Source organism: Seriola lalandi, unplaced genomic scaffold (genome assembly GCF_002814215.2).
Source record: "Seriola lalandi dorsalis isolate HSWRI2012SDOR001 ecotype SW California unplaced genomic scaffold, Sedor1 jcf7180002054946, whole genome shotgun sequence".
Classification (NCBI taxonomy): domain Eukaryota; kingdom Metazoa; phylum Chordata; class Actinopteri; order Carangiformes; family Carangidae; genus Seriola; species Seriola lalandi.
The window spans coordinates 830,316-856,964 of NW_019525497.1; the positions used below are offsets into that span (position 1 = coordinate 830,316).

At 40.5% G+C, this 26,649-nt stretch overlaps 1 protein-coding gene across 1 annotated transcript; it reads left to right on the forward strand.

Moving 5' to 3' along the window:
- The first annotated feature begins 2,137 nt into the window (after positions 1-2,137).
- Positions 2,138-25,890, forward strand: loxhd1b (lipoxygenase homology PLAT domains 1b). The gene is made up of 43 exons (XM_087170398.1): positions 2,138-2,248; positions 2,282-2,840; positions 3,393-3,507; positions 3,994-4,074; positions 4,280-4,464; positions 4,639-4,737; positions 5,258-5,406; positions 6,206-6,329; positions 6,797-6,906; positions 8,111-8,251; positions 8,362-8,497; positions 9,073-9,233; positions 9,323-9,409; positions 9,796-9,931; positions 10,036-10,190; positions 11,213-11,373; positions 11,515-11,591; positions 11,689-11,885; positions 12,011-12,203; positions 12,564-12,724; positions 12,854-13,175; positions 13,995-14,146; positions 15,614-15,747; positions 15,840-15,985; positions 16,161-16,265; positions 16,364-16,492; positions 16,589-16,753; positions 17,758-17,939; positions 18,018-18,134; positions 18,263-18,425; positions 18,796-18,950; positions 19,043-19,252; positions 20,265-20,391; positions 21,037-21,245; positions 21,502-21,687; positions 21,801-21,928; positions 22,347-22,464; positions 23,006-23,183; positions 23,701-23,886; positions 24,210-24,380; positions 24,510-24,642; positions 24,901-25,056; positions 25,138-25,890. The coding sequence occupies exons 1-43, from the start codon at positions 2,138-2,140 to the stop codon at positions 25,616-25,618; spliced, it is 7,191 nt and encodes a 2,396-aa protein (XP_087026524.1). The 3' UTR covers positions 25,619-25,890.
- Positions 25,891-26,649: the final 759 nt, after the last annotated feature.

Consider the following 26,649-nt stretch of genomic DNA (forward strand, 5'->3'; position numbering starts at 1 on the left):
AAAATCCAGCAGACAATTTCTCTCATTTGCCCAGAACAAAATGTTACATTTACTGCCAGTAAAGGCTTCAGAAGGCCTGGGCCTTTTCACCATAAACTATAAATGAAAATATACAAATAATAATATAAGAAAAATATATATTTAATAATAATAAAGCAGATGTGTGTGTGTGTGTGTGTGTGTAATGTTTGTTACAGACGAACAATTAATTGGATATATGTATGTATGGATGTATATGCATGATAGTATGCATATGGGCAAACGCTTAGTTCCAGTATATATGTAAGTGCAGGGGAAGAATTCCGTTTTAGTCTAGGCGATATTACTACAAACGTATGCTTAAAATATAAAATATAATCATGGTTTCTCGTATTCTGATATTTAGGTTATTGCCTATTTTACATTCTGTCCAGTAGGTGTCGCACTGTTCACATGAAACATCAAGAAATCCTTCTTCTTCTTCTTCTTCTTCTTCCTCTTCCTCTAGGTGAATTACCTGCGGCGTTCCTGCTTTTTGTTTCCTGTATTTAAAGCCACGTTGGCGCGTTGTCAGCCCCGCTGCCCGTATGTGCTCAGTCCTTTAACCAAAGTCTGCTTAAACACAGACAGTGCGCCCTGCATCAGATTCCCCCCCTGCACGGCCCGTTTCCTGTTCATCTGATCTCTGAAACTGTGGCAAGTATGAAAAGTTTCTGCGTGTGTTAGTTATTCAGATTACTCTGCCAAAGACTAGGTCTCACTGAAGTGCGGCCCGACTGGTTGTTGAGTCCAACAACGCACAGCCAAGGCTGAAGTACCCTACACGTGCTGGACGTGTTAGCATTAGAGGTGGCCATAATTGTTAATTTCCTGCCATTTTCCCCACGAGTGAAGGAATGATCAAAGTTCACAAGCAGCAGCAAAAGTCCATAAACTGTTGCAGTAAATGAATTTAGCATCAAATAATAATCACAACTTTCATAAACTTATAATTAGTTTATTTGAAAGCAGTTTTGACTAAATTAAAGATTTAAATGTCACATATGTAAGTCCTGTGGCCAAGAACAATTATCTTTCCTAAAGCTAGACATCAGAGAGAATCCATGGATAAACACAAGGGGCACAGACTTTGTGAAGTATCAACAGTTTTTTATTATTGATTAAAATATAAATTAAATGTCAAGTGACATGAAAACGTGGAATGCATGGATCTTTTTAATTGAACACCGACCACACCCCACCCCCCTCATCACACACACACAAACACACACACACACACACATACATAAGAGATTACTTTAAAAAATTGAGAGCAAATTATGAACTAATACAACAGAAAAACATTCCTTGGAGTCATAGATTTGGTTGCAAATGTCATTCTAAAAAAGTCAAAGGCTTGCTTCAAAAATCAGTACATCAATACATTCTCACTCTAAATATATAATTGTGAGAACAAACCTAAAAGATTAGATATACTACTTAACAACAAAATAAACATGACTTGAGGAAATATAATGAAATAAACTCACTCAACACACTCAGGAATAAAAGTTTGTTCTCAGTATTCTACCAGAAAATATGCCACAAAATAATCTTCTTGTCTGTGTTTGTAGGTGTCTCATATGTTTATTTGATTGAATGAAATCAAGTTAAGAACAAACAGGAATGAAATTGGACAGAGGAAACCTAAGGAGTATTTACATTTATCATCCACTTGGGTTCATGTCAGCTGTGTTTACATGTTTGTTTTCATTCGGTTCATTATCACTCAGTCACTAGCACAAAGCAGCATCTAATAAAGTGCCGCTTTTAGGTAGATAGCTGTAAGCAGTTTAACTGTATAAAAGGGGGATAACCACAATGCCAATTTGGAATTTTCTAGAAGCTCTCCAGTCCTAAGAAGGGTTACCTCCTCTGCTCATGTGACAAGAAGCAGATTATCATTTTTAATGAGGTCAGAGCATCTGCTGCTGTTGTAGGTCAGGATAACCAGCAGAGAGGGGCTTCCCCAGCTGCCTGCCAAACAGCAGTCTGTGAGCTCTGACTCGGACCTGTCCAGCCAGCAGGTCACTCGTACGCAGTCACGGGTCAGTTTAATCAAGTTTCACCGGAACAGGCAGGAATTGGTTACGGTTACAAGGTAGTAAATAAATTAAAGATGCCCACAAAAAAGAAAAAAACAACACAGAGAGCAGAGGAGGAAACCAAAGATGTAGATGACGAGGACTCGGAGGATCAGAAACCAAAGCCCAAGAAGAAAAGTAGAAAGGTGAGTGAGTCAGACAATGAAAGACTGAGGAAGAAGAAGTTTAGAGACAATGATGAAGAAGGATACAATTCTGACACATCAGGGCCTGATGTGAGGAGAAGCAAGACAAAAGGAAGAGATAAAGAAAAGGTCAAGAATAAGAGGAAGAAAGCCAAAGAGGAGAGCGGGGATGAATTGAGCAGTGAGTCGCAGAATACAGATAATGAAGGTAAGGACAATGACTCCAAGAGTAAAAAGAGAGGGGTGGAACTCCCTGATGTGATTGAGACCACTAAGAAAGGCTCAAAGAAATCCTCAGTCAAAGACAAGATGGGTTCAAAGGATAAAAAATCCAAAGATGAAGACAAAAAATCCAAGAAGAACTCAGAGAAAGAGGATGAACCTGCAGCTGGGGATGAAGAGGAGGGGAAAAAGAAAAAGAAAGAAAAGAAGAAAAAAGGTTCGGTGAAGGGGGACAGTGACGAAGACACCAAGAAGACGAAAGGCAAGAAGAAGAAGGTTGAAAATTACGTTAAAATCTATGAGAGTGAGCTCCGCAACTACCAGCCAGAAAAAGTGGAGAACTACGAGGACGAGTACCACAAAAAGAAAGGTAATTGCAAAGTTTTTACCTCAACCTGTGAAATGTATAAAAGTCACGCTATGGAACTGACAGTTAAAATACTCTATAAACATAGCACATGACATGTTCTGTTTGAGGGAAGACACCCGACACCCAGGGGAGAGGTGAATCGTTATTCTGAGTGGCTCCAGTGGTAATGTGCCCATGCTTTAGTTTGATGTTCATGGTAACATTACACTGAGTGAAGAAGTATCCATGTATCGTCAGTATGTTATCTTCAGCCTACAGCTATATGACACCTGTCACTCACCAATCTTTCTAGGATTCACATCCTAATATGAGAGTCACAATCCACTAAAGTTTGTGTTTGGCTCTCACCGTTAAATGTCAGAAATACCAATTAAAAGTAGAGCTGGGTATCATTCAAAAATATTTCAATATTTGCACTGATACCGATACCTTGACTTTGATGCCAATTCTTAGCGATACTTTTTTTTATATTGATTTATTGAATTTCCATGTCTTTCCCTTGTAATGCACTGTATCCTGCTTCCATTTGTTTTGTGTCATTAAACTCTCCAGTGTATGAGGTTGTGACCATCACTGGTGATGAGAGAGGGGCAGGCACTGACGCCAACGTCTTTGTCACTCTGTTCGGAGAATATGGCATCACTCCCAAAGTCCACCTGGCCAGCAAGTAAGTTGTCTTCAAAGACTGTTGAATGTAAAAGAGTTTGTCAAATAAAGAATAAAGTTTTAATATATTTATCACGCAGCTCTAGCCAGAGGCCTCAGTTATGACATTTAACCATTTGTTTCAGTATGTTCCTGTAATTAAACTAACGTGTTTTATTTCTCCACTTCAACAGCACAGAAAAGAGGTATTTATTAATTTCTTAACACAGTGGTGGTGGTGGTTTTGAAAGAATGGCTGTTCAGACAGACGGCAGACTGTGTGCTGTGATTTTGGTGTTAACGCTGAGCTCACTTTGTGTGACGTGATATGCTGCATGATTTTTGTAAAACATCTGCAAGGCTATTATACTTCATTATGCACCGGGAGTGAATGTGGAATATTTTGTTATTTTTCCTTAGACCTACCTAACATTTACCTGTTTGATTCTCTCAAATTGAGAATGAAATTCAGGGTGGAACCCAAATGTTTACCATTTTGTGATTTCAGGAGTCGCACAGCCTTCGAAAGAGCCAAAACTGATGTGTTCAGAATTAGAACTCACAATGTTGGGCCTTTGAAAAAGATAAGGTATGTCACACATTTCATCCCTGATCCTGTTTTTCTTTTTTCACTTCAGTGAATATTTTTCAGTGTGCTATTCGTTACAGCACAGGTTTTCATTTGAGCTAGGTCAGACATTTTTGGATCAGATTCAGATTTGTTTCCTCCCCTGAATTCATTTGCAAGATGAATTAAACTAAATTACTTGGATGTTACTTTTCTGGTGGTCCAGGATTGAGCACGACAACACCGGCCTGAACCCCAGCTGGTTCCTGGACAGAGTGGTGGTGACGGATGTGATTAGGCCTCACTTGAGGTTCTACTTTGCTTGTAACAACTGGCTCAGTAAGACAGAGGGAGAAAGCCTTTATGTGAGAGACCTGCTGGGCAGCATGGACCCCATGGACATCCCCAAATGTATGTATACACAGTTCTGAGCCAATAAGTATGTGTATTTATAGCATTGTCATTGCCTCCAGTGATTTATTAAATGAATCTGCATGAATTGATTATTTTATTTTTATTCACACAGTAGTTGCATGTGGTTGACAAACTGTTTTGAGTTACTGTTTTGTGTTCCAAATTTTCTAGATAATAAGTATGTGGTGAGTGTTTTCACTGCAGATGTAAAAGGCAGTGGAACAGATGCAGATGTCTTCATCAACATCTTTGGGGAGTTTGGAGACACAGGTAAATGACAACAATGCAACAGGTAACACGTGTTTTTATGCCTCCGTTGTCCGTCCATCCCATTCATGTGGACGCAATATTGCGAGGGAATTTATTCAAATTTGGCACAACCATTCACTTGGACTCAAGGATTAACTAATTAGAATTTGGTGGTCAAAGGTCACTGACCTCACAAAACACATTTTGGCCAATAGTCAAGAATTCATACTCTAATTATGACAGTATAACACAGTCTAATAGGATAAAATGATGAAGTGATGACATTTCGTATCCAAAAGATCAACTTCACTGTGACATCATAATGTTCTGCAAAAACTCTTCTGGCCATTATTCAATGCTGTTACTCAGGAAGGAGTCTTTGACCATATTTCCTGCAACTTCGGAGGCATACAACCACGAGGCGGTAATTCAAGTTCACATATGTGGTCAAGTAGTTGATTTTTTTTTACAAAGTGAATACCAGCTTCGATGAGCTTCGAATTTTGTTTTCCACTGATAAAATTGACTTATTTTATTTTAGGGGAGAGACAACTTGACAATGACAAAAATAACTTTGAAAAAGGCACAGAGGACAAGTTCACCATTGATGCACCAAACTTGGGCAAAGTGAGGAAGATCACGATTGGCCATAATAATAAAGGCTCCTCAGCAGGATGGTTTGTGGACAAGGTAAAACGCAGGTTTTTTTTTTTAGGAACCTAGAAATTAATAGGAAATTTAATGCCCAAACCTCATGCCCTTCATCAGTTCTCAAGACAGATAATTAAAGAATGACATGCATCAACTTTCATTTGTTACATCATGTGTACCCTTTTCAGGGATTTTTCACTACTTTATCTTGAAGCAAAGCCTCTGTCTTAGAGTCTTCCTGTCCTTCACTCTGCTCGGTTTTGCCTCTACAGAGGTACTTAAGACATATGAGCCCCTTATTTCCTCTCAGTCGTCTCATCTGAGACTGGTGTCCCTGCTCCTCCAACACATACAGTGTGCGCAACTGACACACACACACACACACACACACACACACACACACACACACACACACACACACACACACACACACAGGATGCACATGTCGTCATTCTACCCTCTGTGTAAAGGGAAACCGTGCCCCATTAAGGGATTGCCTTACAACAAACAGACAGACTAGTTGGTGGTTCACATCAATGTTGATTATACTGAGGTGCATTTGTGAGTAAATATCTTTCAGCAAAATTATTCAGACTCTGGTTTTTCTCTCATCATTGCAGCTGAAACATGTTTAATCTAATATATAATAAGTTTCGCACACTCTAATTTTTACGCCCAATAGCTGTAATAACAGTTTTGATCTTTGCGATCATCACTGTGTCTGGTAATACTGACCGTCTCTGCAACTTCATCTCCACTGTAGATTTTCATATTATGTACAACAGGTCTGCATCACTGTTGGCTCTGATGACGTTCTTCTTTTCTCTTTTACATACAGGTGGTTGTGGATGATCTGGGAAACAAAGTAGTGTATGAATTTCCAGTTAGTCGTTGGTTTGCCATCGACGAGGATGACGGGAAGATCCAGAGGGATGTTTTGGTCGGCGGGAGCCAGCCCACAGGTAAGGGTGAAATGTGGAAGAAACTTGTTTTATGAGCCTGAAAAATGTAGCTGTTACACCCGCCTGATCTTTCATGTCAGTGAATGCAATTATGGCAAGAGAATCATGGCAAGAATGAAAATTAGCTCAATAAGTGGCTGTTTTCTCTTAATTGTTTGCCTCATTTTGAAAAAATTATCTGCTTGCCTGGTCTAAAAAATATTGCATAAAGGAATGTAAGACAATTTACACCTCTAATACCAAGATAATTTGCTGTTTTATACCTTGTTATTCACTCCAAACAGAATAATGTGTTTTCTTCTCAGCTTGCCAAAAAAGTGTAATCACTGATTCTTGGGTCAGACTATCGATGCTTGGATCTGGTTGATCTAATTTCTGCTCAGCTGCTTAGGGAATATGGGTGCCTTGAAGCGTAGTGACCCCCTGGCAGAGCCTCTTATAGCCTGACATGTAACTGTATCCGCCAGGTATTGTGTACAACGTCCAGATTGTGACAGGAAACATCCGTGGTGCTGGGACCAACTCCAAAATCCACATCGTGATGCACGGCTCAAAGGGCTTGAAGAACAGTGGCAAGGTAATGAAGATACCGTACACAAGAAAGTAGACAACTTGTACTTAATTTGAAGAACAATGGCTGCAGCAGGGGTTAGTTAGTTTTTATTTGTGTGAAACGGAGTGGATAAAGAACTTGTTCTAAAAGACTGTCTGCAATAATCATTCTTACTTAAGAGAAATGTTAGTTCTATCAGATTCCAGGCAATTTTTTGTCAACTTTGATGACATTTTTTTGCCACTAAATGGTCATTACTTTGGTGGTTTTGCGCTTTACTTCTCAAATGAAAAGTATCACGCAAATAGTCCTTTGATGAACTTTGAGTCTTCTGCTTTTTTTGTTTGTCCATCCATTGATGCAGAGTCCCACAGTGGGCAGAATTCCTGAACAAAGATCCAAACTCATACGTGCTGGAAATGAAAACGGTCCTTAAGTGGGAATTTTATTCAATCTATTCTGGGTATATCAAGATCAAGATATTCTTTATTGTCACTTGGGGAAATTTGTCTTTGGCTCAGAGTTCGTGCCACACAGAGCTTTAATTGCCAGAATTATGTAACAGCATCCTTATGAAAACTGATGCATTTAAGTGCGGAAAGTTCAAAAGTTAATTCATAAATTCAACAAATCAACTTGAAAACAGGGACTGTATATGAAAATGTATTGCATGTCTCAGTTGTCAGTCCCTGATATCATGTCAGTTGAAAAAAGAAAAAAAAACAGTAAAATAAAACGGTAAAAGTGCAGTGGAAATAACAACAAACATCATAATAAACCAGCTAAACGAGAATATTGCACATGCTGATGTACATATTTTGATCCTTACAGTCAAAAGAAGCGTTTAGTTGCTACTGTTTCAAATCTTGATAGAGGATGGAACAAATGAGTGTTTGTAACAGTTTAGTTTACACTTACTCTAAACCGTCAGCCAGAAGGTGACAGCTCACATTCAGAGAGGAGGAGATCTGTTTTCTGTGCGTCTGTAAGCACAGACTTCTTGTGTAAAGACAGAAAAGAACAGTTTTCCATCCCCTCTTCATGGTTTAACTGATGATACTTGAATATTCTTTCTAGACTCGTATTTTATTTGGTGATCAGTATCACACCGTTCCGCAAATTGCTCAATAGTAGGGTGGTAAGAGGATGCTCAGCTACAACTGAGCATCCGTCTTACCGTGGATGATCTATTGTTTCCTTAAACTTCTCTCCGATGTATGTGATCCAGGTGTTTTTGGAGGGAGGAAAGTTTGAGCGGGGCCTGACAGACATCTGTAACGTTGAGCTTGCCGCGCTCCTCAGTCCCCTCAGCAGAGTCACCATTGGACATGACAACGGAGGACTCAGTGCTGGATGGTTCTGCGAGAAGGTACATTGAACATGCACGAGCCCAAACATGCAAACTCCACGGTCTGCTAATTTACTGTGAATTAACTCAGCTGAATCATTGTTTTATGTTTTTTGTTGTTTTCCCTGCAGGTGGTGGTGTACTGTCCGTTCACAGGGATTGAGCAGACTTTCCCGTGCAGTAAATGGCTAGATGAGAAGGAGGGAGACGGGCTGATAGAGAGGGAGCTCTATGAGATGGTCTCTCTCAGACAGAAGAGGCAGAAAAGTAAGTTGAATGTCAATAATTATGACCAGTCGGCAGCAGCGGTAAATGCTGCCATTTTCCTCTTTTATTTGCTGAAACACTGAGCAAAACCGTTCTAACTCCATTATATGTATCAGACATTTGCATAATGACTCGGCAGGCAGTCTGCTTTCATTATACTTTGTAATTTTAGTCTATTGCTTGTGAAATGAAGTCCAATATTTCCAAAATCTTATGTACCATATTTGTTTTTTTATGGTCCACAAACGTATGCATGAAAATCTGTGCATAAGCTTAAGCCTGATTTTCTTCTTTTTTTTTTTTTGGAGTATTCCTTTACTGCCTTGCTTCTTATCCATTCACAATCACACAAATTGACAATTGGGAGCTGTCTGCTGCAATCACTGTCTTCAACATGACAGTTTCTGCCCTGAGACAATTTCCTAACAAACAACAACATGTTGAGGGAGTAGAACTAGACCTCTCTGTACAGGGGCAGTAACAAACAAATGATGAATATAGACCTGCAATCTGATATAAGGTATAACAAACTATGATATCGCTTGATATTGACGATTTGATTTGGTTCTCCTCAGAGCACCCCTGGTCGTTGTGGATCTGGACGTCAGATCTGGCCAATGCAGGAACCGACGCAGAAATCTCTTTCCAGGTGTACGGGGAGAAGGGCAAGTCGGACGAGATCAGGCTGGACAACAAAACCGACAACTTTGAACAGGGACAGGTGGACAGGTTTATGGTAAGTATCCTAATTCAACACCACACACAGTGATATCAACAGGTCAGATAATGAGGCTGTGTAATAAGTTGCGTTTATCTTTAACACAGGTTGAGCTGCCTGATTTGGGAAAATTGACCAAACTCCGTATCTGGCATGAGAAGAGAAGTCCTTTTGCAGGATGGCATCTCAGCAAGGTGAGGAAATCTCTTGTCTCATGATAGTACAATTTGTTTACATATTATATCAGTTAAATTAGCTCCGTCTGTCACATGCATTTCTGATTAATAAACAGTAGTTTTTGTTGTGATTCTACAAGAATCTTATAAATCATTTATAAATAATATTATTGGATTGCCTAGTATCCTTGGTTCATAACGGACATGTTTATTACAGGTTTGAATATTTCTTTCAACCACAAGGTCTGTTTTCTCTCTTTGCATTTGAAATGAAGAAAGAAGAAGGTTCAGAGGATATTAAGGGATTTCAGCCGATATTTAAACACTTCAATGAAATGATAATCCAGACACCACCTCACATACCAAGTCAAACATACTTTCCAGTATTGCCTTTCTCCTATTAGGCAACTCTGATGAAGACATTAACAAAGGAGAAGTATATGTTCCCTTGTGAGCGGTGGCTGGACACCAGTGAAGATGATAACGAGGTTGTGAGGGAGCTGCCTGCCACCGGGGAACTGATCGCTGAGCCACTGCCCTGTGTGTATATGCACCTGTATTCACCATGGGCGACCAAATATCTGCTTTGCCAAATATAGAGAAAAAGTTCAAACTTTATTGAACCGTGTTCCTCTTTTCTGCAGTGTTAAAATACAGAGTGACAGTTTGCACCGGGACCTTGAGCGGCAGCGGCACAGATGCCTCCGTTTTTCTCAATCTGATCGGAGACCAAGGAGACACTGGAGATCGGGAGCTGGTCATCTGCAAAAACAACGTCAACAAGTTTGAGAAAGGAAATGTAGGTACATTCAGTACATCAGTGTTAATACAGCAGTTAGTTCCAACCAAGTAATTTGATTGGACGAGAGGCTTTCCATGAGTGCTGATATAAGGTACAACAGCACTAGGACTTTTAACTGCATGTATCACTCCGCTTCACAGGTGTTCTATTAACCATTAATCAGCGTTACACACAGGTAACGTGAAGACAAAGTAGCAAGCTAGTGTGAACTGTGCAGGTCAGGAAAATGGTTGTGTTGCTTAGCAACAGTCCAGTACCAGTCCAGTTGCGTAACTATTTGTGTTGGCGTTGACGAATGAATGATGAAATAAACAAATCATAATAAATATAAATAATAACAAATAATAATATTGTTGCTTATGTAACTAATATGGCGCTCGTAGAACTGTTGAATAAAAGCGATATCACGGCTGTGATTCAGTCAGCTGATATTCAGAACATCACTCCCTCCTGCGTGATATTGCTTAATTGACATACTATAGAGCTTAGTGATATTTCAGGAAGAAATCATATATTATATATAAAATTTGCTGTTTTCTTCTTTCTCTTTAAAAATCAGATGACAAGTCTCCATCCAGTCTACAAGCATTAAACTCTCTATTTTCTATTACACACACAGAAGCCAATTACTAATCAGTGTGATTATAATTAAGCCAATTAGCCTGCCTGTAGCATGCTGTGTACTGTTTCTGGTATTGATGCCAATGATGACAAATTTGGGGAATATGTTTCTGACTGATTATGGATTTCACCCCAGTAATCAGGCAAACCCCTTGTGGAATCTGCCAAATCTCTGTTCTAGCCTAATTTTAATCAACAGTGTTTTATATGGATGAACTAGACTCTCTTGATGGGAATACTGCAATGCATTTCTCATACTTTATGCTGCTGATTCAAAAAGTATGTCATGATATCTGCCAGTTGTTCTTCACCACATATTCCTGTGTTTGACATATAAGAAGGCATCAAAATGCGATGTTAATTGTTGTTTTTTTTGCTTGTTTTTTGTGTCTTTCTAGATGGATGAGTTCATAGTCGAGGCCGTAGCCATCGGGCAGGTCCGCAGGGTGAGGATTGGACATGATGGCAAAGGTGGAGGCTGCGGCTGGTTCCTCGATAAAGTGATCGTAAGGGAGGAGGGACAGGCGGAGGCCCACGCTGTAGAGTTCCCCTGCAACAGGTGCATTAGTGTCGGTGTGAACAAAGAAAGAGCATGCACTGAGTAGTTGCCCCAGCCCCAGATGTGTGTGTGTGTGTGTGTGTGTGTGTGTGTGTGTGTAATAGACGAGCTGAGAGTTTGTTCATGATATGTCCTGTGTAGGTGGCTGGACCGCAATGAGGATGATGGACAGATTACAAGAGAGTTAGTGACGTTCTCAGATGGACAGCGTCTTTACAGTAAGACCTAACGCTCTAATTTACTCTAACATTAATGACTTGTATCCACCTGATGCTGAAGCTTGTGTGTGTGTGTGTGTGTGTGTGTGTGTGTCAGACCTTGATTATCACATCGCGGTGAAGACAGGCAACATCCCCGGGGGCAGTTCAGACTCTAATGTGTTCGTCAAGCTCTACGGAGAGAAAGGCGACACCAGTAAGATGATGCTGGTGGTCTCTGCCAACAACCTGGGGAACTACTTTGAGACGGGCCGCGTTGACATCTTCAGAGTGGAAACCTTTGATATTGGACAGGTGACACAGTGGAGGCAAAAGAACGTGTCAATTTCTCCGGGGCTAACAACATTCGCCATCAAGGTGCTTTTGATTGAGTGTTTATTGATAAAATTTGAATAGTGTTCATCCGTTCAATACTCCAGATTAACTGTCTGATGATTGGCCACACCAATGAAGGCATGCGTGCCGGCTGGTTCTTGGACAGCGTTCAGATTATGGTTCCAGTCCACGGGAAGCATTACATGTTCCCCAGTCACCGCTGGCTTTGCAAGGATGAGGCTGACGGCAAGACGGAGGTGGAGATTTACCCCAGCGAGATCCTGGACATGCATCAACGTAGGCAACATTAACACACTCTCACAGCATTAGAAGAGGGCCCATACAAACAAACCAAAACATACAGCAGATTCATGCCGACATGGTAATTGGTCCTGTAACTCAAGACTAATTCTGTAGTTTCCTGGTGCTTCAAAATCTGCACATTTCAGTCACATTTTTCCCAAGGAATATTACCAGACTCTGTGTTATTATTCTTTATTAATTTTCCCTCTTTCATTATTACCACTTTCATAGACTATTGATGCACCTTGTAACAAATGTTTTGAAAAGTCATGTAAATTCTTCATTCTTGTGTATGTACACGAAATTTTCTTTTTCATGGAGGCCCTCATGCATACTGTAATTTCTATTTTTCAGTTATTAACTATGAGGTAACAGTGGTGACTGGAGATGTGATGTTTGCTGGCACCAATGCCAGAGTGTTCATCCAGATCTTTGGGGACAAGGGGAAGACTGAGGTTATCATGCTCGAAAGCAGATCCAACAACTTTGAGCGTGACACCACAGAAATATTCAAGGTATCACAGCTTGGATTTTATGCTTTCAGTGACTCCAAAATGCATCTTAGTGGTTAAATCTGAGTACCAAAAAGAAAGGTTAGTGTCAGATGTTTCATTTTGAGTTGAGACTTTGCAGCTTTTCCCCAGATAGAGGCCAAAGATGTGGGAAAGGTCTTCAAGATCCGCATCGGTCACGATGGCTCAGGGATAGGATCCGGCTGGTTCCTGGAGTCAGTGGACGTCAAACATTTAATCATGGCCTTGGTGACCAAAGAGAAGAAGAAGGAGGACAAGAAAAAGAAAAAGAAGAAGAAGACAGACGAGGAAGGTGAGGACGAAGAGGGAGGAGAGGAGATGCAGGAGGTGGTGCTGACGTATCATTTCCCCTGTTCGCGCTGGCTGGCCAGGGGAGAGGAGGACGGCGAGCTGGTGGTGGAGCTGCTGCCTGAGGATTCAGAGGAGCTGGAAGGTACGAAGCGAAGATATCTGAGTGTAATGTTGGACTTCAGAGAGAGAAATGTGTCCCCATGAGCTCTGATAAACATTAACTTTAAGTTATAATTAAAGATACATACATTATGCTATTGCCATTAAATTTTATTTGTACTACTTAGTTACCACTTTATATAGTAGAATTGTCGATTGCAGACTGAATTTAAATGGCATGCACATGCATAAGGTATTCACAGGAAAAAGGAAGAGAAAAAAAATTGGTTCATGTGCACATTGCACATAATTTGTCAGCATAAACATATTCTCTTGTTTTGTTGACTGTTTTCTTTGGTCTTCTTCATTATAACCACAGTAAATCCCCCCCCCCCCCCCCCCCCGCAGTTTTTTTCACACAAAGAAGCACCTTAAATATGTTTCCAGTCATTTCAAATGGAGCTGTTGAGATAGTATTGTCGCAAATTCAACCAGAACTGAAATCTTAAGGATTATAATTTTAAAATAAGAGAAAAGAAAATATAAGCAAAGAAGATTGAAAAGCTTGTTTCATTCTGAGGAACGCCTCTTCTTTCTATAATCTTCCCTTTCCGTTTTTAGACAGCTTTGATCATAGTTTAGTACCATGAATATCTACCTTTTAATGACCATATACACAGACATCTATTGGTTATTTGCTTCATCTTCATTATTTGAAATATTTTAGCACATATTTTAACCTTTTACTCAGCGTTGTTGTTGTAGACACGCATGGTTTGATTTGACACAGTTTCCTGACCGACATTCAGTGTGTGACAGGTTAAAGAGGTGTTAGTAATTCATCCCATGCTTTGTCCAACAGTCAACACATACGAAGTGTGCGTCTTCACTGGCGACATGCTGGGGGCTGGGACCGACGCCAACGTCTTCATTAATATTTACGGAGAAAGCGGTGACACCGGAGAGCGCTACCTGAAGAACTCTGACAACCTCAACAAATTTGAGCGGGAGCAGGTATGATGTGTTGCACAAAGTCACAATCACTAGTTTTTTAAATGGGCGAAAGATAAAAGGAAGTAATCCACTGGATTAGATTTTAAATCTGGATTTTTTTTACAGGTAAGGTGGGAAAATGCAGGGAGGGAAAAGACATTATTTATGTCACACCGAATATTCTTACATTCGCTGAGTTCCATAAACCAAGAGCATAAAATTACAATGCAATTTTACCCACTGTCCTGGAAGGGTATCCTGCTGAAAATGATCAAGCAGTCAAAGACTCGAGCACTTCCATGCAACATGAGTCTTGCACTGAGGTGTGGGTGGGAGTGTATTCTGCTAGGATTACATGCTCCCCTGCAGGCGAGCCAGCTGTGACTGAGAGGAGCTCTGAGGAGTCCTCTGTGTTATTGAACCTGCCCTACTTTTACTCATTATTTAATCCAACCCTGTGAATTATTCATCTTTACATCACACCTGGTTCTCTAGGAACACAAAACTCGTGTCCACCGACAATTATGTTTATTTCTTCCGGCAGATCAAAAGCAACAACAGCCCATTGTCGTTCAGTGATAGGAATGCTTGGCTCTTCAAAGGGTCATAAACACTGCGCAAAAAAGCATTGGCTGCCCTCTTCTGTCCTTGGGAGACATTGCCAACACCCGCCACCTTTCCGGAGCCAGAAATATTAGAAAAGACTGTTCACACTCTGACCACCACCTGTTTGATCTGTTGCCCTCTGGCAGGCGCCACAGGTCATTCAAAACTCAGACAACTAGACTCATGAACAGTTTCTTTCCTAAAGCCATTTGCACTTTTAATCACCACAATCATTCAAAATGAAAAACAGTGCTTGTGCATCTTTCATCATTCCTGTGCAGTTTTCCACAGTGAATAATTACATCTACACTTTTGCAATAATCGCTGAGACACTTTATATTTATCTATTTATATTGGGATTGTGTTCACGTGTGTTAATAAGTGTGAAGCTGCCTCTTTTAATTGTTTTTAACTAATGGTCCAACCAGGAGTAGCACTCTTAATTTCATTGTATTTTTAATACAATGACAATAAAGGTTTTCTATTCCCAGAAAAAAAACAGATGATTGATTTTAAATGTTATAACACTGAGTTCATAGTTAAGGTTGGTGTTGTATTAAATGTCATGTTTGTAAATGGGACGGACAAAAAAAAGAAAACACTTCTCAATATACATAATACATAATTGAATTAACATATTACAATACTTCTGTACTATGACTGAAGTAAAATTTTGAAAAAAGGACTTTTTCTCATGATAGAGTATTATTACATTGTGTTTATTGCTTGAGTAAAGGATCTGAATACTTTTTCCACCACTGGTTGCATGCAATACTCCCTTTCTCTCTCATCCTACATGTCATGTCTGTCTTCAGCTTTAAAATAAAACTTAAAATCTCTTGTCAGCAACAGAACAGTATCTGTGGTTGCTGTATTTTGCAGGAGGATGTTTTCACCGTCACGGCTATTGATCTGGGCCCTCTGAAGAAGCTACGAATCCGCCACGACAACACCCAGCCTCATTCAGCGTGGTACCTGGATCGCGTCGAGATAGTGGACACAAAGGATGACACAACGTAGGTGAAACCAGCATGCAACTGATAGTGAGGTATCAGCAGGTCGTCTTTGACTTAGAGTGCTGATCTGAGGCATTTCTCGGGCACTGTAGGTACTACTTCCCCTGCAACCGCTGGCTTGCAGTGGATGAGGACGATGGGCAGATAGCGAGAGAGCTGGTGCCTGTGGATGAAGCCTTCATGAGGAAGGACGAGGATGAGGAGGGGACGGGCGCGACGCTTGGACTGGAGCAGAAATGTAAGACAGTTTCACAGCTGGCTCATGTTTTAGTAGAGGGAGATAAAAGGGAGCCCTGTTCAAGTATTTAAGTGCTGGTGAAACATGCAAGTGTACATGAGAGTACAGAGGAACTCATGTCTTAGTGAGAAGATGAAAAGGATTACTCTACTGATTTGCTCAATTTATTTTACAGCCATGTCTACTACATATACTATTAGAATAAAAACTGGAGAAAAGAAGTATGCTGGAACTGATGCCGACGTCTTTGCCATCCTGTTTGGTGAAAATGACGACACAGGTGAGATCCTCTGCCTCACCAACATCCTGGCATTGTTGTGGCAGACTCGTACTGCGTGTTATTGGCTACATGATACCAATCTGAATTTCAAATCACAGGGATCATCAACCTAAAGGCTTGTAAGACCTATAAGAATAAGTTTGAACAGGGGATGATCAATGAGTTCACTGTGGAGGCGGTGGACTTGGGCGACCCGGAAAAGCTTCGGATTGGGCACAACAACTCAGGTGGGGAAAGAAAAGGCTCCACAGACCAAAACTCAGCAGTCACAAGCAGCACGCTATATGAAACTGAATAACATATGACTGTGTCTCCACTATCAGGGGGTTCGCCTGGTTGGTTCTTGGACTGGGTCGAGATTAACGCCCCCTCGCAGGGTCAGAGACTACGCTTCCCGTGTGGCCGCTGGTTGGACAAGGGAAAGGATGATGGGGCGATAGTGAGGGATCTCTATCCTGCTGAGCTGCAGACTGAACTCTACACGCCATGTGAGTGAACAGCCGTGGAAGAAGTATAAAAATCCATTAGTGAAAGGAGCAGATATCTTCCTGTTAAAGTGCTTAATGTAAAACTTTTCTCAGCTGAATGTGTGGAAGCATTAGCAATAAAATGTGCTTAAAGCACTCCACCTGAGGAAGGGTGCTTGTCACAGCACTTGCTCTTTGATGCAATCTGTAACAAGTGTTATAATGTTGCTGCGGAGGCCTTTTAACTTCACCACCGCAACAAGACTCTGCTTCTTGATTCACGCATGAAACAGTCCAAATCACAACGCTGCAGCTGTAGATAATGTTTCAGCCATTTAGTAGTTTATTTTCAATTTAACAAAAAAAAAAAAAACACAACATTGCAAACTCTGCCTCTCCTCTTCCTTCTAGAGCAGGCCATCATCATATAATTAAGCATAATAAGTATACAGAAAAATGTGCAAAGTTTCAATATTAAGGCATCTTGAGAAATATAAACTTTGTAATTAACAACGGAAATGGCTCTAACGCTCCAAACCCTTATTGCTTATTCTATAGCAATTGTATTATTTTATTATTCTTAAATTTATCATGAATTTCTCCTAGGGGATAACTAAAGTGTCTGTCTATTGTGTTTTACATTAAAGAATCCTATTAAAGTGTATTCCAACTGAGACCATCAAATAAAAACATTTTGGAAAAAAGTATACTTACAATACACAAAAATATTTCTCTGTGAATTATGGTATAGTGAAATTCTAAAGACTTACCAAATGTAAATGCCCAAAAATGGCAACACCAGTAGTCCTGCATATCATACCTAAGCACCACAGAGGTCTCATAATACCCGAAAAGAAGATTTCTTTTTTTATCCTGTTCACATCAAATTGTGCACACTGAGTTTGTGACTTTTCACTTCTCTAAGTCTTCAGCATAAGCAACATGTTGTTAAACTGTATTTTTGTATCTTCCATCTTGCTTGTGTCAACCAAACAAACCCGTCACCTTCCCCTCTCATTTTTCAGTTGTGCCTTACGAGATAAAGATTTACACCAGTGATGTGTTTGCCGCGGGAACAGACTCTGATGTGTTTATAGCCTTGTACGGACATAAGGGAGTGTGCACACAGCAGAAACACCTGTGTGTCAACAAGAGAGAGAGACGTCTGTACTTTGAGAGGGCAGCTGAGGACATGTTTATTGTGGAGGTTAGTGTGTGGGTTTGGACTATACAGCTTTTATGACGGCGCCAGCAGCTCTGTAAACACTCTGTTCTCTTTTCCCAGTTGGAGGATGTAGGCGATGTTATAGAGAAAATCAGGATAGGACACGACAACAGGGGCACCAACCCGGGATGGCACCTCGACAGAGTGGAGATCAGGCGACAGCTCAGGAAAGGAAAGGTAGTAAAAATCCAGTTGAGATTACACCTGCGCAAATCATTAAGAGTTTCCTTGTCTTGTTTCCTTGTTCGTCCCTTCAATGTTAGACAGACACAGCAGCTTGGGGATATGTCTGTGTTTAATGGCAGGGTTCAGAGACGACCATTTTCCCTTGTGAGTGCTGGCTGGCCAAGTCTGAAGATGATGGGGAGACGGTGAGGGAGCTGGTCCCCTCGGACATCATCACACAGAAACTCCTCAGGGATGGGAAGCTGAAAACAACTGAAACAGAGGTGGAGGACGCTTTGGAAAGTAAGTTTACGCTGATTTGAGCAAACAACTTCATTTTTACTAAAGTACAAATTTGACATAGCTGTTACTTCTTCTTTTTTCTTATTAACCTCCATGCTACTTTATACATTTACTCCACTAAAAATAAGCAACTGCAATTATTTGACTGCTTTAGTTATTTTACAAGGCAGAAGGAGATTTGCAGCTGCAACAATTAGTCAATTAATTGATTAGTTGATCTACGAAACTTTAATTGACAACAATTTTGATAGGTTAATCATTTGAATATTTTTTTAAGCAAAATGTCATCGTAAATATATAATATTTTGGGGTTTTAGGCTGTTAGTCAAACAAAGTAATACATTTGTTTGTAATACTTTTTCCACCACAGCTCACACGTACAAGGTGTCCGTGCGGACAGGTGATATGTACAGAGCTGGTACTGACGCCGATGTTTTTCTCACCATCTACGGCGACCTGGGAGACACAGGAGAGCGAAAACTCGCCAAATCTGAGAACAATAAAAACAAGTTTGAGAGAGGAGAGGTATGTGGGGAAAGGTGAGATACATAACTGTATACGTCACATCTCTTTTGCTCTCCAGAAGTAAAGTGTGTTACATTCTCTCTTCCTCTCAGGTGGACAAGTTCTCCATTGAAGCTGTGGATCTGGGGCAAGTGTTTAAGATTCGCATTCGTCACGACAACTCCAAAATGGGGGCTGACTGGTACCTGGACCAAGTGGAGGTGCTGGACCTGGAAACAGAAGAGGTGTACATGTTCCTGTGTGAGCGCTGGCTGTCGACGAAGAAAGAGGACAAACGCATAGAGAGGACCTTCTTCGTCAAGGTGGGGAGAGAGAGAATTGTGTGCGTGCGCGCATGTGTGTGTGTTAAACAGGTCCACATTAAAAAAAATCCTTAAGCTTAACCCATTTGTACATTGAATAATTTACATGCAGAAGTCAATCAAAGCTTAAAGGTGTTCACCATAACAGAGCTGTGTTTTTGTCTCATATTATAAGGAACATAACACGTGAAACTCTATGTCCAGGAGTTGTTTTCCATTAATATCAACAGCTTTACTATAAAATATAAAAGTGACACACATTTCAAAACTTTTATAAACCCGTTCTGTATTTCTATTTTTCCTTTTGCAGCAAAAACAATTGTTCCATTGTCAAGCAGCAGGAAAGGTTTCGTAGCCACTGACTCACAGAATCAGAATCTGTTTTTTGTGTCTTCAGTTTTGCTCTGCAAATGCAACATAGACGAATAAGAAGAAACTAGAGCAAAAGTAATGAAATTAAAAACAAAAATAAAATTGATATTAAATCTACTTACAGACGATTATGATTATGATATTATACAGTCAGGGCCTCTGTATTTTCCCATGAGACAGCAATGGTGTGCTTGGCTAAGAGTCACCATTTTCTACTGTGCCGCTGAAAGTCTCAGGTCTTTCAGAAACAGTCCAAGAACACATCGTGGGCACAGAGGCAACACAGCCAGAATAATTTTAGATAAAACTTTCAGTACATTTTTCCAAAATTTCTGCACACTCTCAAATGCAGGGAAATAAGGGATATCTTTCTGACCTACATTTTACACATTCAGCCAAGTTGTTAGTATTACTGAACTGATACAATCCTCCTGTGCGGTAAGATTCTGAGTCTTGTGCTGCTGGTTTGGGTCTGAGCATTGAGGCACAACTTCTCCATTCATATTTGGTCATTTCATAGTCTTAAGTCACGACATTATGCTACTGTCCAGTCTCTGAGTGCCATTTAACTTTGATTCTCTATTAGTTGCAGTGAAATTAGTTCTGAGATGAAAGTTGGTCTCTTATGTGTCTGGTATAGGGATATGAAGGTGAAAGACACATTGATCCAAATTCCATGAAGATGGCTCAGGCCAAATTGGGCCTGGACAGAAATGCCAACAAGAAGAAAAAGAAGAAAAAGGTGGCTGTGGTGGAAGAAGGTCCAAGTAAGGCCACAAAACTATTCTTCATGTTTTTCCAGTTTTGAGTATGATGAGAACAATGTGCTCTTTTGCAGCACAGCCAAACATAAAGGAACCAGAATCTGAAAACCCCCATGCATGCAAAACTTCCAACAGTACAGCCATTTAGAAATGATTCAAAATGTTAGGAAACAAATTAGCCGAAATAAACGTTCAACATTGTGAGAAATATGCTTCCTGCTGAGAGTTAGATGAGAAGCTCGATACCACCCTCAAGCTATAGTCAGGTTACTTAGCATAAAGACTAGAAACGGGAAAATAGCTAGGTTGGCTTGGAGGATAACAAAACTGGCTCAACACCTCAAAGCTTACTAATTAACACATTATATCTTTTCTGGTTATTTGAAGAAAACATAGTATAAAAATAACAATTTGTGGCTAAAAAACAAGATATAATGTTTTAATTTAGTGGGTTGTAGAGCTGCTGATAGGGGGGTTTTGTTACCCTTAGCCAACCAACCAGACATAAGACTGCTATCAATTCTCTCATGTAACATGTGGAACAAAACCACGAGTGTATTTCCCAAAATGTTAAACTGTTCCTTTAATTTCAATGCAATTTTTAAACAAAGAAAAAACATACTTTAACCATTCTTCTCTCTCGCTCAGTCATCCCCTATCACTTCACCTTGTCTACGGGGATGGACCGTGATGCCAGCACTACAGCCAGGGTCTATGTCATCATCATCGGCCCCAACGAAGTCGAGACGGACAGATTGTGGCTGGACCTGCCGGAGGGAAAGAAAGCCTTCACAGCTGGCACCATGGACCACTTTGTGTGTTATGGAACTGACGTAGGAGAGATCAAGAGGGTGGAAGTGAGAATCTGGGACTGTCTCTGTAGCTAAATCTGTGAAAAACCATCTCCTCTCTGCTGCCTCCTCAGATGCACTGATGTTAAAAATTTAAATAAAGCCATTCTCACCCAGTAATAATTAATTCTAGCAGTGCCTTCTGGTACCTAGATCAAACAAAATCAAATGGTATATCAACTCCCAGTTCTACCTTCCCCCTCTTTCTCTCTCTCCCCTCCCCTCTCTTTCTTCTCTCTCTCTCTCTCTGTCTCTTCCTCAGCTCGGCCATAACGGTGTCACACCAGAGAGCTGCTGGTTGGTGGATGAGCTGTCGGTTGCCGTGCCAACCAAAGGTATCAAGTACATCTTTCCATGTAAGTGCTGGCTTGCTAAAGACAGGGGAGATGGTCTGACTGCCAGACTGTTCAATGTGCTGGACTCCAGCACGATCAACATTATCCGCAAAGTGAGTCATACTGCACCTAAGATATGATATCTTGGAAAAAACTCGGTCTGTGTGTTACATAAGCAAACATAATTTATCTTTTCTGTATCTATATTATCTGCTGTATATTGTAGGTTATTTATTCGGCCACAGTTGTCACAGGTGACACGCAGGAGGCAGGGACTGATACCAACATTTTCCTAACTGTGTTCGGAGCCAATGGGAGCACAGAGGAAATGCTGCTTCCTAAAAATGAGGACAGGTTCGTCCTCCAGTGACCCCTGTAATTGTACTGAGCACTTCTCAATAAAGGAATAGTTAGACATTCTGATCAATATGCTTATTTGCTTTCTTGTCAAGACTTAAGTCAGAAGACTGATAGCTCTCATGTCTGCTTCAGGAGCTTTAGAGGTGCCGGTCGGCAGATTTTGTTGCCTTTTGGACAGAGTCCGGCTAGCTGTTTCCCTCTGTTTACACTCTTTGTGCTAAGCTAAGCTAAGCTAAACAGCTGTTGGCTCCAGCTCCATAATTAACGTACAGACAGAGTGGTATCAATCTTCTCATCTAACTTTCAGCAATGAAGCAAAAATTTCTAGAACTGTTTCTTAAAGATTACCATCCCATGTCCAGATGTTTTCAAATACAAAATGATACTTACACTCTATATTGTTTTCATTAAGGTTTGAAAGAGGCCAAGAAGACACGTTCAGCCTGGAGATAGATGACATTGCTCCTCTTAAAAAGATCAGAGTTCGGATTGATGGCAGTGGGAGTCGTCCCGACTGGTTTCTTGACAGGGTAACATAAAAACCACTAGGGCATCTCTCTATCGAGGAACCAGTTATGATAAAACCTGCCAACATACAGTATGTCAGAAAGAATGCTAAAACATCATGTGCAATGACACTACTGGCTGAAAGTCCTACTAAGATCAGAGAATGTAGTGTAACACTAGGCACAGTTTTCATTAGTATTGTAATCAATGCGCTCCAGCTCAAATTTCACCTGCTACAGCTTGTTAAGACAGTGTTAATTATGCAGGTTATTGTAAAAAAAAAAATGCTGTTGTGATTTGAAAACTGCACTCCTTCAAGTACTGATTTCAATATAAAAACAATCAATTGCAGCTGCATTATTTTGTCTGATTCTGTTCAAGTAGAAGCAGGATGCATTTGTGATTATTATTGGTACAGTTTTAGCTTGTTTAATACCATGTAGTCCACAAATACTAAAATAAAGACGACTTGTGTTGGTCTGATTCTGACATATCTTGTGCTGCAACTGAACAATGACATATAGTTTTCACATCCAAACGTCATGTCTTAATAAATGCTTTTAGATCCTGATGCGGAACCTGACCACAGAGGAAGTGTATCTGTTTACCTACGAGAACTGGCTGTCAAAGACCAAAGGGCCAAAGAGGACGAAGGTGTGTGAGCTGGCAGCTGTGGTGGACGAGGAAGACATGGTGGAGAAAACAACTTACATCATCCAAGTCCAGACCAGTGACGTCGGAGGTGAGTCACATGAGATTTTTTATTTTGTTTTTTTGGTTTTTTTGGTTTTTTTTACAGCGTAACCAAATAAAAGCCTCAACTCTCAAGAGATTAGAGCTGCAATGATTAGACGATTAATCAATTAGTCAATTGACAGAAAATTATTATTGATAACCAAATAGTTGTTTTTAATCAGGTAAGCAAAAATTTCTGGAGACTTTCTCTCCAGTTTCTGAAATGTTTGATGCTTTTCTTTGTCGTACTTTCAACCGATCAAGAAAACAATCAGCAGATTAATCGATAACGAAAATAAGTTATTTGGAGTCATATGAGAGAGCTACTCTACGTATCTATGTACTTCATGTTGTTTTGTTTTAGAGACATTTTTAATTCAAATATATCTAGAAAACATCTTTAACACAGGGTGTTAAAGCTGCACATGTATTTTACTGCTGATGACTTAGCATGACGTGTCCATTTCATTGCACCATTCATGCAGCATCATTAGGGCAAATCTAATGTTTGTCTGATGTTTTAGGCGCCGGCACTGATGCCAACGTGTTTGCGATCGTGTTTGGGGAGTACGGGGACACTGGGACGCTGCCTCTGAAGGAGAGCACCAACAGGAACAAGTTTGAGCGTAAAATGAAGGATGTGTTCAGATTTCCTGACATGCTCAGTCTGGGTGAACTCTCCAAGGTTCGAGTGTGGCATGATAACAAAGGTGAGGAGGAGGAAAGGAGCGCTGGGAGTCAAAACAGTATAACTGACAGCAATTGAAGGGATCTTTGTTCATGAAAACAACAGAATAAACATTGAAGGAGTATTTCCTCAAGACAGAAATTCCTAAGCCAATTTGATATACCGGAACTGTATCTAACTTTGCATTTGGCAGCTGTGATGCACAGGGATTGCACGGTATATTTTCACATTAGATTGTTAAATAGTGAAACAGAGAAATTCAGATCGTTGCTTAAAAATAACAAAAGCATTTGTGTATAGAAGGAATAAAACCACAGTGGACTCTGTTGCTCCTGCTGTAAACAGGCCCTGCTCCTGGTTGGCACCTGGAGTACATTGACGTGAAAGATGAGGCCATGGACGAGACCTTTAGGTTCCCCTGCGACCGCTGGTTGGCTAAAAGTGAAGACGATGGGCAGATTATGAGGGAGCTGGCCTGTGCCAACAACGACTCTATAGACCTCAGTGACAAAACCAGTCAGTAAAAATGGAAGTCTGTGGGCATGATTACAAGCTCTCTAATTGTCGGAGATGAATGACCTGCAGCTGATTACTCGCCAGATGTGAAGTGATATATAGTGCGACTGTTTCTCTACAATTCCACAGAATATGAAATTGCCACAACAACTGCGAACACAGACGACGCCTCCACCACGGAAAACGCCTGGATCGTGTTGGAGGGAAGGAAAGCTCGTTCCAAGGAGTTTGTTCTGGAGAATAAGAAAAAGAAGTTCTTATGGTAGGTCTTCAAAGGGAATCTAGGTGCCTCGGCTCATGGTAAAACCCTATTATGTTTCCTTACATAATCTCCTCGCTTTCAGATGTTTTGTTTTTCTACCCTCTTTTATCTTGTAGCTTCACTTTCTGTTCTCCAAGTGTCTGCTCTCTGGAGAGCTAATCCCATGAGATGCAGAAAAGAAAAGCTTTCCGGCACACCGGCGAATTTAACTGTTCACTGTTCAGGATCAAACTAGTTGAAACTTTTGTCCTTTCACAGTGGTGCCACTGACACGTTTGAGTTCTCGTCCAAACACGTGGGGGAGATCGCCGGCATCTGCCTCGGCCACATAACGAAAGACAGCAAGAAGGTCAAGAGTGAAGCTTTCTGGCATGTCATGGAGGTGGTGGTGACAGAGAAGGAGCTGGGAAACAAGTGAGTGGATCTACATTATGTTATATAGAATATTATTTTAAAGATCCTTGGATGTGACTTCAAACCTTCCCTCCTGTTTAGATATTTCTTCCACTGTGATGCACAAATCCCCCTGGCAGCCAAAAAGGACCAGTTCCTTACATTTGAGTGCTACAAGTCCATTGAGAGTTTCGCAAGCAAAGTCCGCAACCTGGTTCCCGTCAAGTACGAGATCATCGTCATCACCGGGGATGTCAAAGCTGCCGGCACAGACGCCAACGTTTTCATCACCATCTACGGCGTCAACGGTGACTCGGGCAAGCGGCATCTGCGGCAGAAGTTCCGCAACCTTTTTGAGCGGGGGCAAACGGACCGCTTTGTTCTGGAGATGCTGGACCTCGGGGAGCTGCTGAGGGTCAAAGTGGAGCACGACAACAGCAGGTCCAACAGTGGGTGGTACTTAGAGTGCATTGAGGTGACCAACACAGCCAACTCTGTCACAACCATCTTCCAGTGTGGAAAGTGGCTGGACAATCATAAGGCCGACGGGCAGATTCAGCGAGTGCTCTACCCCAGATATTAGGAGGGAGGACATGTGAGACGAAGAGTGGGTGAGCATCTCCTTTAGAGACTTGTTTTTTCACTGCATGTCAAATAAGCTTTGTGATGAAAAAAGACTGAAATTAACAGCCCTGAATGTAGCTGTATGTCAACTTTTAAAGGGTAACACTAGTGTTCTTTTTTTAAGGTTGTGCCAAGTGTTTAGGTTGAGCCCTCTTCCAATTTCAGAAAATCACATTTGCCTACCATCTTTTCTTGTACAATTTCAAAAATAAACTTGAATATTGCCTAAAAGCCCTATTACATTTAGTCTTAACACTCTGCTTATTGTAAATCACTCACGTACAGATGGAAAAGAAAGCCAGGAAATAACTCTACAAACCTTCATCACTTAAAAAGTCCTAAATGCCATTTACATAGGTCTTAAATAGACAGTAGACAGTAACATTAGCTGTAACTTTTATTTTACATCTATAAGTTACAAGTGAGACAGTGGATTATGCATTCAGGTGGCTTTTTGTTAGTTCTTTTGTTTTACAGTATGTTGAAGCGTGTTATTACTATTTATTATTATTGTTGATGCTAGCCACAGGTTATTTATTTGCTAATCTACCCATTAATTTTCTGCCACTTATCTTGGTCCAGGTCCAGTTAATTATATTCCTAAAAATTATAGTTATATACAGCTGGGAAGTAATTGCACAGAAATTAGATATAAATGGAGGACAGAAGAAATGTAAACTAGAAAACCAGTAGAAGGGCTGAAATGTAACTTGAAATGAGGAATCTATTCATTTAATTCATTCTTTATTTAACTATTTTGACACAAATTTTACTATTTACATATTATTTGAACATTACATTCTGACAAAGCATATTCTTATTTTATATGAATTATTTACTTTGCAAATATACCTTTTGTTTTGGGGACACAAATGTGATGTCACGTGACAAATTATAGCCCACAGATAAATGATGTTTGATGCTATGCAGTAATGATTTATTGGCCAATAATCATTTTTTTAAATAAACATTGTTAGTCAGGATCCTTTA

Bases quoted from the DNA above. Each gene is read 5' to 3' on its own strand.
- loxhd1b (XM_087170398.1), top strand. From the start codon at position 2,138: ATGCCCACAAAAAAGAAAAAAACAACACAGAGAGCAGAGGAGGAAACC. The intron at 11,374-11,514 runs GTGCATTAGTGT...TGTCCTGTGTAG, and splicing joins GTAGAGTTCCCCTGCAACAG to GTGGCTGGACCGCAATGAGG. The intron at 16,754-17,757 runs GTGAGTGAACAG...CTCATTTTTCAG, and splicing joins GACTGAACTCTACACGCCAT to TTGTGCCTTACGAGATAAAG.